Source organism: Ursus americanus, chromosome 14 (genome assembly GCF_024610735.1).
Source record: "Ursus americanus isolate L20-20 chromosome 14, mUrsAme1.1.p, whole genome shotgun sequence".
NCBI classification, from domain to species: domain Eukaryota; kingdom Metazoa; phylum Chordata; class Mammalia; order Carnivora; family Ursidae; genus Ursus; species Ursus americanus.
Window position 1 is genome coordinate 20,002,308 of NC_142140.1, and position 16,362 is coordinate 20,018,669.

The 16,362-nt window shown below is 43.2% G+C and overlaps 1 protein-coding gene across 1 annotated transcript in view; it reads left to right on the top strand.

Moving 5' to 3' along the window:
• The window catches only part of EIF4E3 (eukaryotic translation initiation factor 4E family member 3), a 38,239-nt gene that overhangs the window by 18,535 nt on the left and 3,342 nt on the right, over positions 1–16,362 (top strand). The window contains exons 3-6 of the mRNA XM_045808091.2: positions 5,262–5,356; positions 6,868–6,928; positions 9,536–9,602; positions 13,214–13,369. Of these exons, the coding sequence (XP_045664047.2) occupies positions 5,262–5,356; positions 6,868–6,928; positions 9,536–9,602; positions 13,214–13,369 (379 nt within the window). The remainder of the gene's footprint in view (positions 1–5,261; positions 5,357–6,867; positions 6,929–9,535; positions 9,603–13,213; positions 13,370–16,362) is intronic.

Genomic DNA, 16,362 nt, shown 5'->3' on the forward strand with positions numbered 1-16,362 from the left:
GTTACCCATGATCCTCTGTCTCTGGTGGCTTGCTGGCGCCAGGGGCCACTGTGTGGGTGGGGGCTAAAGGGGGAAATGAAATCTTGCACAGTAAAAGTACTTTAGTCATTTCAAATGTAAAACTTGGTCTCTGAAGGGGATCAGAATACGCCTGCCACCCCCAAAAATGCCACGTTAGCATAAGAATTCTGTGAAACTGAAGGCAGTTGAGAAACAGCAGACAAGGGAGGAGCCCTCTGCTCTCCTGTCTGCCTAACGTCAGGCATAAATTTCCCTTTTAAGGGTGGCATAAACTTCCATTTGTAAAGGTAGCCTCCTTTCTTGTCGCTTGGGTCTGCATAGCAAACCTTACTCCACAATCGTTTCTACCGTATGTGTCCCAGTCACCTCCCCCCAATGGACCACCTGTAAGGGGCGCCAAACCCCTTTTCCTTTATCCATTCACGTTTCACAGTTTATCAGTCTTTGTTATAACGGTATATTAGTTTCTGAGTCCAGCCACTTTCTTGGGCTTTCACTGCCATTTTCTGAAGCCCCTGTGCACTTCAAAGTATTCACATTAGTAAAGAAACATATACCAGTGGGCCTTTTGCATGAAGCGGGGTGCACACTGCTGTGATGTGTTTCCCCAGGCTTTTCTGTGGGCTCTCTCCACTCAGAGTACGAATCCCACTTAGCTCCCCAATCCAGACTTTGTGATTTATTCGGTGACTTCCTGTGTGGTGAGACACTGCCCAAATACCCTGTCCTTTATTTTATCTGTGATGACCAGTCCTCCAAACTTTGGTTCTCTCTTTAAGTCAGGCCCTTTTGGAATTCAAAACAAACCCATTGCTCTCTCAAGTGCCCAGCTCTTGCAGATCAGAAGCACTTTGCTTTCAGCCTACTGTGTCTGCTCTCTGTTAAAAACATCCTGTAAGTTCTTTCCTTGTTGCCTTGTTTGTTCTGGGTTCTTTCTGTCCTCCGCACAAATATCATTGATTCCGTTGGTGGGAAGCAAGCTCCAGACAACCAGAAATCCATTCCTACTGAATGGAAATATTTAGTTATTATTTCAAAAATACTCTCTTGCTTCATATGCCATGACCCTCAGAAGAAATTCTGGATTTTGGTGGGGGGAGGGGGATGTTTGCTGGGTATTTTTGTTTTATTTTACGCTTGCCCGTCCTGCACAACACAGCATTTTTTTTTCTTTGCTCGTAATTTCAAGTATGTTCTCTTTCTCATTTCTTCAGAACATTCCAGTAGAAAATTGAGAAGCAAATTTGTCAGTTTTTCTGGTAATGAATGATTATCTATTTGTCAGATAGATGATAGATGGGGCATAATTGCTCCAATCAAAACTAGTAGACTAGGGATTTATCAAATGGTCACACTGTCTAGTGAGTCTGATCACACCTCGCTTCCTTACTTGAGGCATATCAAAACTCTCACCTCACCTTTAATCATTAAATTATCCAATGCAAAAGCTGTATCTACTTGATATGTAGAGGAGGAAGTTAGGTTGCAAGGGCTCCATGAGCTGTGAAGGTGATCCTGAGAACCTTGGTCCTAAATCCAGGTAGACTTGGTTGGACTTACGACTCCACTGGACAACCATCCTCCCTGCCTCCATTCTTCAGGGAGGGTGCCAGAATGATGCTTGAGAACTTACCCACCGAGGCGTGGACTCCATGGGCAAGGCTGGCCCTCATACATGCAGTGCCGTTCCCCCAAGAGCTCATCACAGTGCATGCTCATAACTGGTGCCTGCAAATGTTGCCCAAATGAATGATGCCTGACTTTTATACCTTTCCTCGTCCGAGGGGGATCATTCAGGCTTTTGAAAAAAGCACTTAGCCATGATTTATCAACGTTGTGCTTATTTTTACTCCAATCCACTGTTTGCAGGCCACTTTGGATTAATTATAAGAATTCTAAGAAGTAATTACAAAAGCCATTAGGCTTTTGAAATCTATTTGCAAGTTCCTATCTATAGTAAAATTTAGGTATTTAACAAAAATAACAACGTGTTACAGAAAATATGATCATGAGTTTTCAAGCTTCCGGTGAAATAGCCGTTTTACTTTCGCAGAGTAAGAGGAGGGTCTCAGGAGCTGTGTGATGCTGGATTCCTTCCTCAGGCTGTTTCACCATCATGTATATAGTCATCCCCCCGTATCCAGCAGGGGTGCATTCCAAGACCGCCCGTGGATGCCTGACACACTGCGTAGTACTGAAGCCCATACATAGCAGGGTTTTTTCCTGCACACACAGACTTAGGATAAAGTTTAATTTATAAACTAGGTACAGTAAGAGATTAACAACAATAAGTAATAATAAAATACAACAATTATGACTACATACTGTAATAAAAGTTAGATGAATGTGGTCTCTCTCTCTCTCGCTCTCAGAATACCTTATTGTACTGTACTCACCCTTCTTATGATGATGGGAGATAATAGAATTCCTACACGGTGAGGAGAATGACATAGGCATGTGACAGCATTAAGCTACTATATAGGCCTTCTTTTTTTTCTTTTTAAGATTTTATTTATTTATTTGAGAGAGAGCAAGAGAGAGCACGAAAGCGGGGAGGGTCAGAGGGAGAAGCAGACTCCCCGCAAGGCAGGGAGCCTGATGTGGGACTCGATCCCGAGGCTCTGGGATCATAACCTGAGCGGAAGGCAGACGCTTAACCGACTGAGCCCCCCAGGGGCCCTATATAGACCTTCTGATGTTTTGTCACAAGGAGGATTCTCTGCTTCTGGACTGTAGTTTACCACGGATAACCAATTTAACAAATATTCCACATATTGGATGAGGTTTGCAACAAGGGAACAGACTGCTTTAGGGCTGCATACTTTTTAAATGGGGCTCTTTTCAGTGGTGTCCCCAGATATTTCGCTCCTGTTTTGTGTTCATGCACCAATGTGTAAAGATGTGCTTCACTAAGTACTTAAGTCAGAACTCTTGCTGTATCTTCTTGGGCTGCGTTCTCCTCCTGTCAGATTTGCCAAGACTGAAAAAGTCAGTTGTCTGTTTATTTTTAAGAGAAGCCGTTAAGGCTACAAACCTTAGCACAATCATCCTTAGAGTGTTTTCTTTTTGGACAAGGAGAAGCATTGTGTCGTTCTTTTTAAGGTGCTTCAGACGCTCGGTGAAATGCCAGGATCCGAGAACTTTGGCAGGGAGGGGGAGCGAGGGCAGGTGCTCTGCTTTGGGTGCCCCATTGGAAGGCTTGACGTTTAACAGCACCACAGTCCTTTTAGTTAAAGCTAGCATAGCTTTATCTGTAAATCCTACACAGGTCACTGCCACGTTGTCACGGAAGTCCCAGACTGGAGCTAAGCACCATATTCAATGTGGTGAAGAGCATCTCCTGGCAGGAAGACATCTTCAGCAGGCATCCCTCATTCTGTGACTTCTTGACCCGGTCCATGGCTTCTGAATTGGAGAAAGACGGGCCTAAAATATACAGTAATATTTTCAAAGGAAATAGCATAGTGGTTAAGAGCACACATTTTGGAATCCAGCTGTTCGGCTTCAAATTCCACCTCTGTCTGTTCACACTTACACCACAGACCAATGCTGGAGTCATGTTATCATTTGCACTGATGGCAAACCGTTTATCGGGTAAATACCTCCATAAGGACAGATACACCTCTTTGAGGACCTGCTGTTACTACTAACCTATTTTCAGCTATTCCATATGTGGTGCCACTTTACTATAAGGGATCAAGGTATTCTTGATCAGTCTACTGTCAGGTGGCTTTCTGATTTCAGTTTTATCTTACATTTCATTGTTGCTCTCCTGGCAATTAATCGGGCTTTAATTTTTATACCACACAGTCTCGGACAACTGCCAAGGATTATCATTCAGCGTACATTGAAATTTCATTCCACTGATGTTACTCCCTTGCGGAGGCCCTAGGATTTATTTTTCTAGTTGTTCTGCTGCTTGTGCTGTTTTCCTCAGATCTACTAGTAGACCCAGCCAGACACCCTCTACTTACCCTACCGCACAGAGTGATATTTCTTGCTTGTGTAGTAATTCTGTGCACGGAGTTCACAATGTAGTGGTATGATGGCCCATTCCAAACACTCTGGGAAGGGCTTTCTTATTTGTAAAGCCAAACCTCGTCCTACTCCTAGTAGTCATACCAAACACTGACTCTTCGACAGATTAGTGTCTGTGACTGCATTCCTTATGTATAACATAAGCATAATGACTGTCCCCCCAGTGAGTTGTCGGTGAGATAGATGGCATGCACGTGTGAAAGTTCGTGGACCAAAGCCACTGTTATTAACCACTGTTATTAACCACTCTTCTTCACTTATTTTTATATAATCTGGTTTTGTCCACCAGCCACCCTGTGTCTGAGTTAGCTCCAGTTGCTCTACGAGAATGCTGTAGACGGGGCAAGGGCTTAAACAATAGATATTGATTTCTTGCAGTTCTGGAGGCTAGAAGTCCAAGATCAGGGTGCTTGCATGGTTGGACTCTGGTACAGGTCATCTTCCTGTTTTATAGACAGAGAGCTATGTTCTTGTTGTCTCCTCACATCAGAGAGGGAAAGAGGGCTTATTCTCTTTCTTTTCTTGTCGGGACACTAATCTCATCGTGGGGGCTCTATCCTTATGACCTGATTACCTCCCAAAGATCACACCTCCTCATACCACCGTGTTGGACGTTAGGGTTTCAGTATATGAATTTGGGGAGGACACACACATGCAGACCTACACTTTGGGCCACTTGTTGCTTTAGTAACTGAGCTGTTGCGTGTTCCTTCTAGGAGGGGAAAGGAAAGGAGAGAGTGCATAAGGGGATCTCTCTTTGCCTCCTCCTCCGTAAGCCATCCCCTAATCCAAAGTGGAACAGTCTCCTTCTGAGGTTAGAAAGAAGGCAGTCTGTGTCGTAAGGAAACAAGGTTCATTACATATATTCAGCACTCAGGTCTGTATTAGATGCCCTCCACCTGCCGGAAGAGTCAATAGCAAGGTCCTCGCCCGGTTTTACACAGAGAAATGTTGCCTAGGGAGGTTTGCTTCATAACCATAGCTTCCTGTGAAGGATAGAACTTGGCCCAACATCAGCAGGGAGCGTTCTTGAGTGCTATGTGACATTTTCTTGCAGAAAACTGGAAAGATCACTGAAAAGAAAATCTATTTCGAATGGATAGGACTTAATGAGAACTGATTTTTTTTAATGCATTAATTTTATAATCTAGCAGCATAGTAAATCAATACTGGGTATTAAACAAAGTGTTTTTCTCTTGAAGATATTCTGGAGTGTGTACAATAACATCCCTCCTGTGACTAGCCTGCCTCTGAGATGTAGTTATCATTTAATGAGAGGAGAGAGGCGACCACTTTGGTAAGTGTCTCACTTGTAATTTGAGGTTAAGGTGGGAGGCAAATGGTTGTGAACCTCATAAAATATTTACGTCCTGCCAAATTGGAATGCCAAAGTCATTTTCTCCTGGTAACGATGGAAAGTAATTTTAGCTCTTACTTAATTATGAAGGAAGCCGCTGCCCACTTTCCCCTTCACCCCGGGCTCCACGGTGATGAGTAGGTTTCTCAGTGTTCCCCACTGAACACCCCATTGTGGTCTCACCAAAAATGGGTCGTTGTTCGCACGCCAAAGTTATGATGCAGCTCTTCGTATGGGGTGGTGCTGCATTTGGTTTGTTCTTTCATTTGCACGATGATGACCTAGACAGTGGAGTGTAGAAGCATCTAGGCTGGTGGGAGATGAGAGGAACAGAGGGGGTATCCACGTCTGCTGGACCGTTGAACCTCAGACACATCTCTCCCCTGGACCCCATAGAAAGTGTGGGAGACAGGTCACGGCACGGCCCGGGGTCTAGAGGAAGGGATCCTTCTTTAAATAGCTTGGTGTAGTGATCAGCATGGCGGGCAATGAGTCTGTTTGCTTAGGCTGGAGTCCCAATTAGTAATAAATTCTTATATCGTGTCCCTCAACTGTGCTAAGTAACTGCGCTGTCCACTGCTGGGGCTGATCTCTGCCATACCTGAGCGCTCAGATGTTATTAGGAATCTGATGCTGTCTATCAGATTAGATTTGCTTGCCTCTGAGTTGGTGTAGTTTTTCAGACAGGTTCTCCCGTTCGTGGTGGCAGAATGGCTCTCGTGAGCTGCAGTGTTACACCCTACAAGTGTATCACTGTCAACCTTCACCAGACCTCATGAGATGCCAGGGCTGGCTGTCATTGGCCCACCATGGGCCCTTTACATCTCTGGCCACTCACAAGAACTAGAAAGAGACAGTATTTTCATAGGCAAACCTGGGTCATAAGCCCATCTTTGAGGCTAGGATGCGGAGTCAACCCTGTTGGAATGGGTCCAACATAAAAGTAGGGGACAAATAGCTCCTTAAAGGGAAATTGGGTTACTTTTACCAGACGAGCAAGCATATACTAAACAGGAAAACACGGCGGATGCCCACCACAGGGGCCGAGTCTCTTATTAGGCATACAGTGCGTGGTTGATACAGGAATCAGACAAGGCAATGCCATGAATGTGGTACTGCAACATAAAGACCTTCACACATATAAAGTACTTGTATTAATTTGTCCATCCCCAGATAGCACAGGGAACCTCTCATCACCTCCTTCAGGGTGAGAAGCTGGTTGCCCATCGCCACCCCTGCCATTGTGGCCACTGAATCCCACTTTCTTCCCTCCCCATCTCCACCCCATTTCTTTTTCTTTCGTCTGCTTCCTTTTCTAGTAAAAGGCTGAGGGAGAGTTTATTGAAGAATGCTCCATTGTTTGTTGTTTTTAATGCCATCTGTGGTTAAACTAAATGCATGTAGAATTACTTAATCCTTGAGTATAATTTTAAACCTCGGTCTCTATCCAGGGAAGAGGAGAGTAATGCAAAGGGAGGCGTATGGAAGATGAAAGTCCCCAAGGACAGCACGGTAGGTTTGTTCTGGTCCTCTTCTAGAGCTGGCTAAGGTTGGGGCTGTTGGTGACCATCTCATGCTTTTTAGGCAGTCCACTTGGTCGTCTCAGAACAGGACTGGGGGTGAGAGCATCTGTTCTGACCTTCGTGATTTTCCAGCTCATAGTGTCACCTTGAAAATGTGGTATGGTGTTTCTCTATAGAAATGATGCAGCAGTGGGACTGTATCGTAAATTCTGAAGAGCTACGCACTTCTAAACTTTACAGAAAGGCTGGTGATGGCAGTCATTTCCTCACCAGCCATGACTAACTTGTGGAAATTGTTATACATAGTGAGAAGCAGATTCCTGCCCACCAAAGGCTTGCCCTTACTCCACTGAACTTGGTGCGGGGACAGGGGATGCGTGGGAGGCCATGCATCTTACCAGTTGGGGGCGTTTCGTGTGAGGCCCTGCCCAGCCTCCCTGTGGGACTGGCGAGAGCCTGTTTGGTAGGGTGACCTGCTGAGACAACTGGTTTCTAGTGGCCAAGCCTCAGGAACCAAGATTTTCTGGAATAGGCTCGAATTTATCATACTGACTAAAAGTGAACATTCAAACCCATTCTTAAGCTTTGGGAAACCAAAACGCTTCTTTGAAAATGGATGAAAGGGCAGAAGCTACCCGAGTCACCTTTTCATGGTTTCTTTCATGTGGATAAGCTCAAAGAATTACAGTGTCTCCAGAGACCCATAGGTTTGAGTCATTTCCCCATAAATACAAAACCTAAAGATGTGACCAGATTTATTTGTTAATGATGCAGACTGTCATCAAGATGCAGAGCTCCAGGATTTGCCTGTTATTTGGCTTTCATAAAAAATGTCAGGGGGGCCAACAACCAGGCAAGGCCCGCGAAGCTCCTCCTGGCCCCCCTTTAAAAGGAGAGAACGTACGTTGTTTTTAATTTCAGTGAGAGGACGATTTCCTTTTCATGTGCTTTACTGACTCACACCAGACTTTGAGTTCTGGTTTAGAAACAGTTGTGATGTCAGCTTTTGGGGAGCAGTAGCTGGCGGGCACATTTGCCCTTTCTCTCCTTGGCCATCTGCAGTCACAAATAATAGCACATTCACGTCTGTCCAAGTGTCCTCTTCACGCACTGTCAGTTGTGGAGGAGTGGGAGTCTGGTGGGCCAAGCTCGTCTGATGTCACAAGGGGGGAGGGAACTTGCCCTTTCCCTCACTTCCTTGCAACGCCCTCAGCTTCATCATGAACAGTGTAAGGCACCGCAGGTGGGACATAGAGAATGGGGAGGGCGATTTCCAGAAGGGAGACCAGCAGAGCCAAAGGGAGCATCTAGAAAAGGGAAAATAAAATCCTCCTCGAGAGTGAAGGGTCACAGTGCTTAACTGCTATCATCTTGGTTAAAAATTCAGCTAGGCTGCTTTCAGTTTATTAGAACATAGTAATAAACCCAATTATTAATAGTTAATATGTAGTGAGCACCTGGCATAGAGCAAACATGCAAGCTATTTATGGAACGGATCTTAAATGTTAGCATTTTTTGCTGCAGTCACAATGCTAAGCCCTTTGAATGCCCTTGTTGACTAATTTCATGGTGACAACAACCCTGGGAGGTCAGCCCCTTGTTATTCCCTGCTCGCCTGAGGAAACTGATACACGCCCAGGGGTTGATAACCTGTCTGCTCACAGACTAAGCAGCCTGGCAGGATTCACACCCAGTTCTGGGAGAGTTCAGGGCCTGTGAACTCTGGCAAAGAAGATAAATGGGACTAAGAACTTTTCGAGGGGGAATAACTGGAAGAACTTTTAGGCCTCCAGCTACCCGTGAGTGCATGCTGGCTGTGGACTGGATGGCCTTCGTAGGTCTCGGGTAGAAGGGACTCCAGGTTTCTCACTTGCAGAAGGTGGATGGGAACATGTACCGATTTTTCCAGAGAGACGCATGCATGTATACACACAGCACGTTCTCCCCCTTAACATAAACAGTCTGTCTCTGGCGGATGGAAATTTGCAAGTCTCTAGCATTCACTAAACCAGAAATTTCCTTAAGTGCTCATCACTGTGGTAACCTTTTAAGTACCTCATAAACTGCAAGAAAAACAGGGCAGGGAGCGTTTGGGAGAGAAGGATTTTACTAATAGCATTCAACTATAAAATGTTGATACATTTTGAATCAGTGAAAGCTAAAGGAATTGGAACATTATAAGTCATTTGAAAGCATTACCCACCCATATGTTTTCAACTTCATCAGGGTTTCACTAGAGATCGGCTCTGCGGCTTTGGACACAAAGTTTTATAGACACAAAGTTTATGACTTTGAATCCCTCGTATCTATCTGTGTAAAGTTACCTGTAAAACAATACAGTATATGCCACTATTGTGAGTGTTGACACCTGTGATCTGGGGATGTCTGTGGGCTCCAAATAACGGGCATGAACAGTGCATGTGAAGCTGAAGAAAATGTGACCTGTTTAGCTCCTGAAGATACTTGTCTAAAAATATATGTGTTGTTTTTGGGTTTTTTTTTTTTTTTTGCTTTTTTTGTTTTTTTTTGTTTGTTTGTTTGTTTGATTTATTTTTTTTGGTTTTGTTTGCTGTTTTTTATTCTTTTCCCATGCCAGTCCACAGTTTGGAAAGAGTTGTTGTTAGCGACAATCGGGGAACAGTTCACAGACTGTGCCGCTGCAGGTAAAGAAGCCCACGCCGTCGGTCACCTGCTCGTGTGTGCTTGGCTTGTGCTTGTCACTTGGACACGTTTGTTTCTGTGTGTTTGACTTTTGACATGTTTCAAAGTTCTTTACTCGGTAACTGTGAAGTTATAGGGTTTTTTTCATGTGGTTATGGCATTTCGTGTCATATGCGTATGTACAGGTGCATATTTATGTGTGTTATATGTACGTACATATGTATATGTACATATATTTTTCCCCACGTACCTCATCTTAATAGTATCCACAAACATCTGTCCAAAATCATTAGGCAAAAAGAAAAGAAAAGAAAATTTGGTATCGGTTGGTTCTTAATACAATTTGGGGTAGGTTGCTCATTCCAATTCTTCCAGAGGGGTACGTGGTGTCTAGTGGAGTGTGGAGTTAGGACAGCACAGTCCCTTCTGTACCCCTTGTTTTTCTCCCTTACTCCTGTCCTGCTGTTGGGCCCCTGCTCAAAGACACTTAAAGAGGCTCGGCGGGGAGGTACTCCCCATTAGGACTTGGAACCCCACAACTGAAGCTCAAACAGAAGGTCCTCAGGCATTTTCAAATACTGAGTGAATTTCTCAGAGCCTCCGGAAGTCCATTTTTATTTTGCTTTGTTTCTATCATGAAACCACTCAAAGAGGAGAAGAATTGATTTGCTTATTTAATGTTTTGTTTTCTTCCCGGCTAGTTCCTGCAGAAGGCTTCTGGCGTAACATTTAGAATAACACTTTACCTGTTCAGCTTTCAGTTAAACATTTTTCTCCTTAGCTAATTAGTACTATTAATGAGTCCCCAGATGTCTTAGATGGTGCTATCTTCCCCCTCCCCCCAGGCCGAGTCACTGCCGTGGCAAGCTTCAAATTCACCTACTAGTGTTTCCATAATTCTCCTTTTGTTTTGCTTCCTTATTACACCAGCTTTCGTTCCCTTAAGACAAAACCTGGGTTAAGATGAAATTGTCTAAAAAGTACAGATTCCTTCTGTTTTAACAGGGAATAGTCAGCAACTTCACAATATGGAGCCAAAAATGTGTCGTAGATATAATTATAAACACATAAATCCCTGGGAGAGGAAGTTTCCTGTGCGAATTATTCCTGTTTCCAGAACCAGGGAAAATAGTCTAAGTAATAATAAACAGGCACGATTGAGTAAAGAAGGCCTGTTGTTCCGTGGTTGAGTTAGGAAACCAGTGCACCATTAACTGTCTGTTAAGCATTAGCTCTTCCATTGCCCCCGCTCTGCCACCTGAAGCAAGTCAGCCAGTCTCTCTGGGCCTCACTTCCCCCTTCCCTAAACAGTGGCTCCTCCTAGCTCTTATGCTGCCAGCACCCTAAAATAATTAGGGTTTTGCTGGTCGATTCTACTTATGAATATTACATGATTGCTGACGGATCTGCCTTTGCATAAGAGTTGCAGCCTTTTACCACGCTGCTTCTGAAAGTGCTATGCTAGTAGGAGCCACCTAGTTACCAAAAGCCAAGCCAAACTGAAATCCTGATGGCTCAGCACATCCAGCAGCCATCAATTACAGCACCCTCTGGCCAATAGTGGAGAAATGGGCCATCCCCAAAGACTGGAGAATGCTGATGTTTTTCCCTAAAAGGCTGACCTAGTGTCTTCATGGCCATTCTTGAAAATGGTAATGAAAATGGAATGTGCGGTGCTTCCCTCTTCACTCGCTGATTTTCCACTCACATAGAAGTTCTGGTAGTGAGCTAGAGCAAGTGCCATTGAAGGCGTAAATTCAAAAATAAGAAACCTGAACTAAAACAAAATTTTTGACGCAACAAAGTTTTTCTCTTGGCTAAGGGATGGCCAAAAATTTTTGGAAATTTTGATTTAAATGTGACATATATACTGAAAAGTACACAAATTGTCATGACGTGTACAGCTTGATAAATAGAGTCAACAGATCCCCATAATTACATCCAGATCAGGGAGCAAGCAGAACGTTACTCACCCACCAGAATCCCTCCTTGCCCTCCCTTCCTCCAAAGGTGGCCACCAATCTGGCTTCTGATGCCATAAGCCGATTTTGCCTGTTTTCAAACGTTGATGTAAACGGCATCATTTAGTGTCAAGTCATACACATTTAGAAGGAAAGAAGGGAGGGAGGGTGGGAATGAAGGAGGGGAAGGGAGGAAGGAGGAAACAAAGGAATTATTTTACTAAAGATGAATTCCTTTAGTAAATTAGATGTGCCCTTTTTTAGATTGTATCAGAATACTAGAATGTTTTAGGGGCGCTTGGGTGGCTCAGTCGTTAAGCGTCTGCCTTCGGCTCAGGCGTGACCCTGCGTTATGGGATCGAGCCCCGCATCAGGTTCCTCCGCTGGGAGCCTGCTTCTTCCTCTCCCACTCCCCCTGCTTGTGTTCCCTCTCTCATTGGCGGTCTCTCTCTCTGTCAAATAAGTAAATAAAATCTTGAAAAAAAAAAAAAAAGAATACTAGAATATTTTAACCCCCAGAAGACAATTGGAAAAATTGATGGTATAAATATTCAGATGTACAGATTTAGAGCAAATTAGGCAAATTAGACAAAGCATATTAACTAAAGCAAAATTCCCTAATTTTGATAATGCTCTTCTTTCGCATTTTACTTATAAATGCTGAGCATGCAAATACAGAGAGCTGACCCTGTCTCATTAATATGACATGAGCACATAAACCAGGAGTCAGAACCCTTTATTCCTGTCATTTTGCCACAAATTAACATACACAAAGTGGGTGCAAAGAAGCATATGACGGTACAGAACCTTCCTTATCTAGCCACCATTCTCAAATATCTACAGAGTGGCCCCCAACTCAGAATTTAGTTAAAAATAAATAAAAGACCTACATTCATCGGTATCAATGAATGCTTTAATGTCCATTCACAGAAGTCCTAGAATAGCAGAGCCACACTCAGAAGATATTTACTCTCCCTTTATATACGGTGCTCACAGATGGTCACCGGTTCTCTAGCCCAAAGTTCGAAATGCCAAAACCTGGAGGGGAATGGCCAGAGAGAAGCACTGGAGAGCAGAAAGAATGAAAAGGGAAGGAGCAGACAAGCAAACCACACAAAAACGGAATGAGCTGCTTGGAGCACACAGTCTGGGTCCAGTTAGTATTGGGGCAAATAGCACTAACCACCCCACGATCCCTGAACACTTGGCAGGAAGTCAGGAGAAATACTTGCTGTTCTTAACAAAGACAGTCAAGCATCGAGGAAAAGTTCATTTGAGTTCACTTGGCTTTCAGAGGACAGAGCATTATGCAACCCATTTTAGAAGAAGTCTCATCAAAACAGACTAAGTCAGAAAGCTTTGGTAACATGTTAAAAAGGATAAATTACTTATCTGGAAAATTCGTTTGGCTGGAACATGATGTTTATCTAAGTCCCTGGGTAAATGTGATGTGCCTGTTGCAGCTTTTGTCCACTAACTTGCTTTTTGTCCAGCGGTTCCCCTTAGAAACGGTATTTATTACATGTTCTCTTGTGCCACTTTCTTTTTATTATCTTATCCATAATTTACAGCTAAGACGATAAGTGCTTAAAAAGCAATGCAGACAGACTTGGAAGTATCACTCATTTCTCTCTTCCCTGCCTTCCCCTCAGATGACGAAGTCATAGGAGTCAGTGTCAGCGTTCGGGACCGGGAAGATGTCGTCCAAGTCTGGAATGTAAACGCCTCTTTAGTGGGTGAAGCGACCGTGTTAGAAAAGATCTATGAACTTCTGCCCCACATATCTTTTAAAGCAGTATTTTATAAACGTAAGTGCTTTATTTTCGGTTATTACTTTCTAGCTTATTCTATCATTACTTTTAAAGATAGAGACTATGTTGCAAATGGGGTGAAGGCAGAATCACTCAAAATTCTATATAATCCAGAAAGTAATTCACTAAAATACACATAAGTGTTTAAAAAAAAAAAAGGTCAGTTTCAAGAAATTAAAATGAGATTTTATTGTCACCTAAACACATGGATCAGAAAAGGTGATATGTATTGTGCTTGTTATTTCAAAAATTTGAATCTGATCTTAAATTTGTCATCCTCAGAAAAAAAAATACCTTCTATTTGAAGCAACAATAACAAAAATGTTATTATATGAGCTGGCTGGTAGATATTCAATCATCCCTTCATAAACAGGAATTTATAATGTATAACATCTGTATTTGTGGAGGAACTTGTTCTGAGCATAGGGGTGATTGAATGTTCTACTGAAATGCTAATACTTCCTCATTACGGAAGACCGTGACACAGAGCGAAAGAGAATTCACGCACAGTGGTGAAATGTTAACAGTATGAATAGGTGTGTGGACCCATTGTTTCCATCATGATTCATGTTCATTGCTTTTGTGTGCTCTTTTGAAAAAGTCATCTTTTTCATAATGAAAACAGCTTAGTGCTATTAAACCAATGTTTGGTAAGTCAAACTGCAGGTTACGCTTTCAACAGTGAGTTCAAGAAAAGTATTGACAGCCCCACATACACATCTGATAAATTCCTATTTCCCAAACCATTCCAAGAGTCAATACCCAATTTCTTTTAACTGTGTAGTATTTCATTGACTCTAAGATGCCTTTGATGATAAGTATTATTTTACAATTACAAAGAAAGAAAAATAAAAGGTTCCCAATTAAGCTATGATGTATTATTGATTCCAGGGGTCTTCCCAGGTGGGGAGGGGAGTGCATCTTAGTCTTGTTGAAATACGCTCCATTCTTGTTTCACTTTTCCCAGCCCCTTGCCGAAAAGGAGGAAAAAAAATCAAATGTTCTTTTGGGATTGTCTTGCTATGATAGAGGTTATTAAAACAAAGGCCTCCCTCGAAGGAATCATAAAATCACAGGCCAAATGATTTAGATTTTAAGCAATGAGACTGATATGTTCTCTGCAGATATTCAGCAGGTGCTTAGCTTCTGAATCTTAAATGAGAGTTTAAATACAAGAGACAGAAAGATGGCCCTGCAGAAGTTGATTCTTGGCTGTGCAGTGTGGAAATTGCACATTTGTAGATGCAATTTTCAGTCCTTGGGGAACATTAATTGTATTTTCAACCCAGATATTAATTGAAAGGTCACCCAGGGCCTTTTTTGTTTTTCTACTTCACAAGACTAACTCTCTGGAGGGAAGAGTGTTTCATGGCCATTTATGAATGGGGCTATAGCATTCTTTACCACCTTTGAGCCAGCTCCATGTTTGACTCCAAAGAGGAGAGAAGCAATTTGGAATCATCAAGTCAGGCACTCTGAATTTTTGTTGCCCTTCCACTGTGTGACCTCGAGCAGGTCACACCTTCTCATCCTTTTACTTTCTCATCAAAATATTGAGGAGGTTGGTCTTAAATGATCTCCAAGGTTCCTTCTACTTCAAAATTCTCTGATTAAATTTCCAAGTAACACGGTTAGCAGCAGGTCCAAGATGATAGGAGTATTTCACTAGAAAATTAAGCCACAGAGTGGTTAGGCTCGTTGTTAGGGCGGTGGTAATAATCAGGTAAGACTGAACAAGGATGAGTCACTGCTTAGTTGTTGTGATGGCTTGGGGGGGATGGGGGAGGGCACGCCAAATAAGGGGCAGAAGTTGCAACCTGGCCGGTTGAATCAAGCTGAATAGATGCCCTAAAGATAGATGCCATTGTGAAGTTTGTGAGTAATGCAGAACTGGCTAGGGTCTCCGTAGAAATCCATATTTTAATGGCATAAATTAACATTTAAAGACTCAAAGATTATTCAAATAAAAATTTGAATTGGAAAAAACAAGCAATTCTCTTTATTTTATATAAAGCAGGCAGTCCTTTACTCAGTAGGATTATTATACACCACGTGCTGCAGAATCGATTTGGGAAAATGAGGTTCGGGCAGAAATCTTACTCACAGCATGATGAAGAACAGTCGTAGGGTGAGCTAAGTTAGAAATGGCCAACTCCATGCTTTTATTCTGTCTTGTTAATAGGATCCTGGTGTAAGTATTCACAAGGGTGCAGAAGCCAGGTGACACGGTGGATTTTCCACGTAGAAAGAGCCCAAGCATATTCGGTCAAGGCCCCCAGCAGGGGACAGGAGGCGTGGGCTGTTGTTAAGTTATACAGGATTTGGAAGATTAATTATTTGACAGAGACACTCACAATGTACAGAGACCCTTCCCCCCACCCCAGTGCTACCCTTCCCCCCACACCCATTCCTTACGTTCTTCAGAGCAGCTGAATGACATCTTTTCTGATGGGAGAATTACTCAGAGCAGAGGTTGGCACACTCTGAACCTTTTGCCAAATCTGCCCCCTCCTTGCCTTCTTTGGTAGGGCTGCCGCTAAGAAAGGTTTTCACATTTTTAAGTGGTTGGAAAAAATCAAGGGAGGAACGACATTTTGTAACACATGAAAATTGTATGAAATTCAAATTTCCGTGTCCATATATAGATAAAGTGTATCGGCACCAGTGGCGCCCGTTTGTGCACATACCGTGTGTGGCTGCGTTCGTGCTAACGGTGGCAGCGTTCATCATTGGGACAGAGACCGTGTGGCCTGCAGAGCGTAAAATATCTACTCTCTGCCCCTTTCGGGAGCAAGTCCTCTGGACTCCTGGTTTCGAGAATCCTATATTCTCTTTCCATCAAGGCTCACCCAAGGCTGGAAGAACTTCTGTCTCACAGGACTCCCCCAGTTCTGAGTGTTCTATTTTGCTAGCTCCATAGCCCCTCAGGGACAGGACTTCAGGATCTCAGCCATGACCGCCTCAGCCTGTCCCTTACATTCAGAGTAATG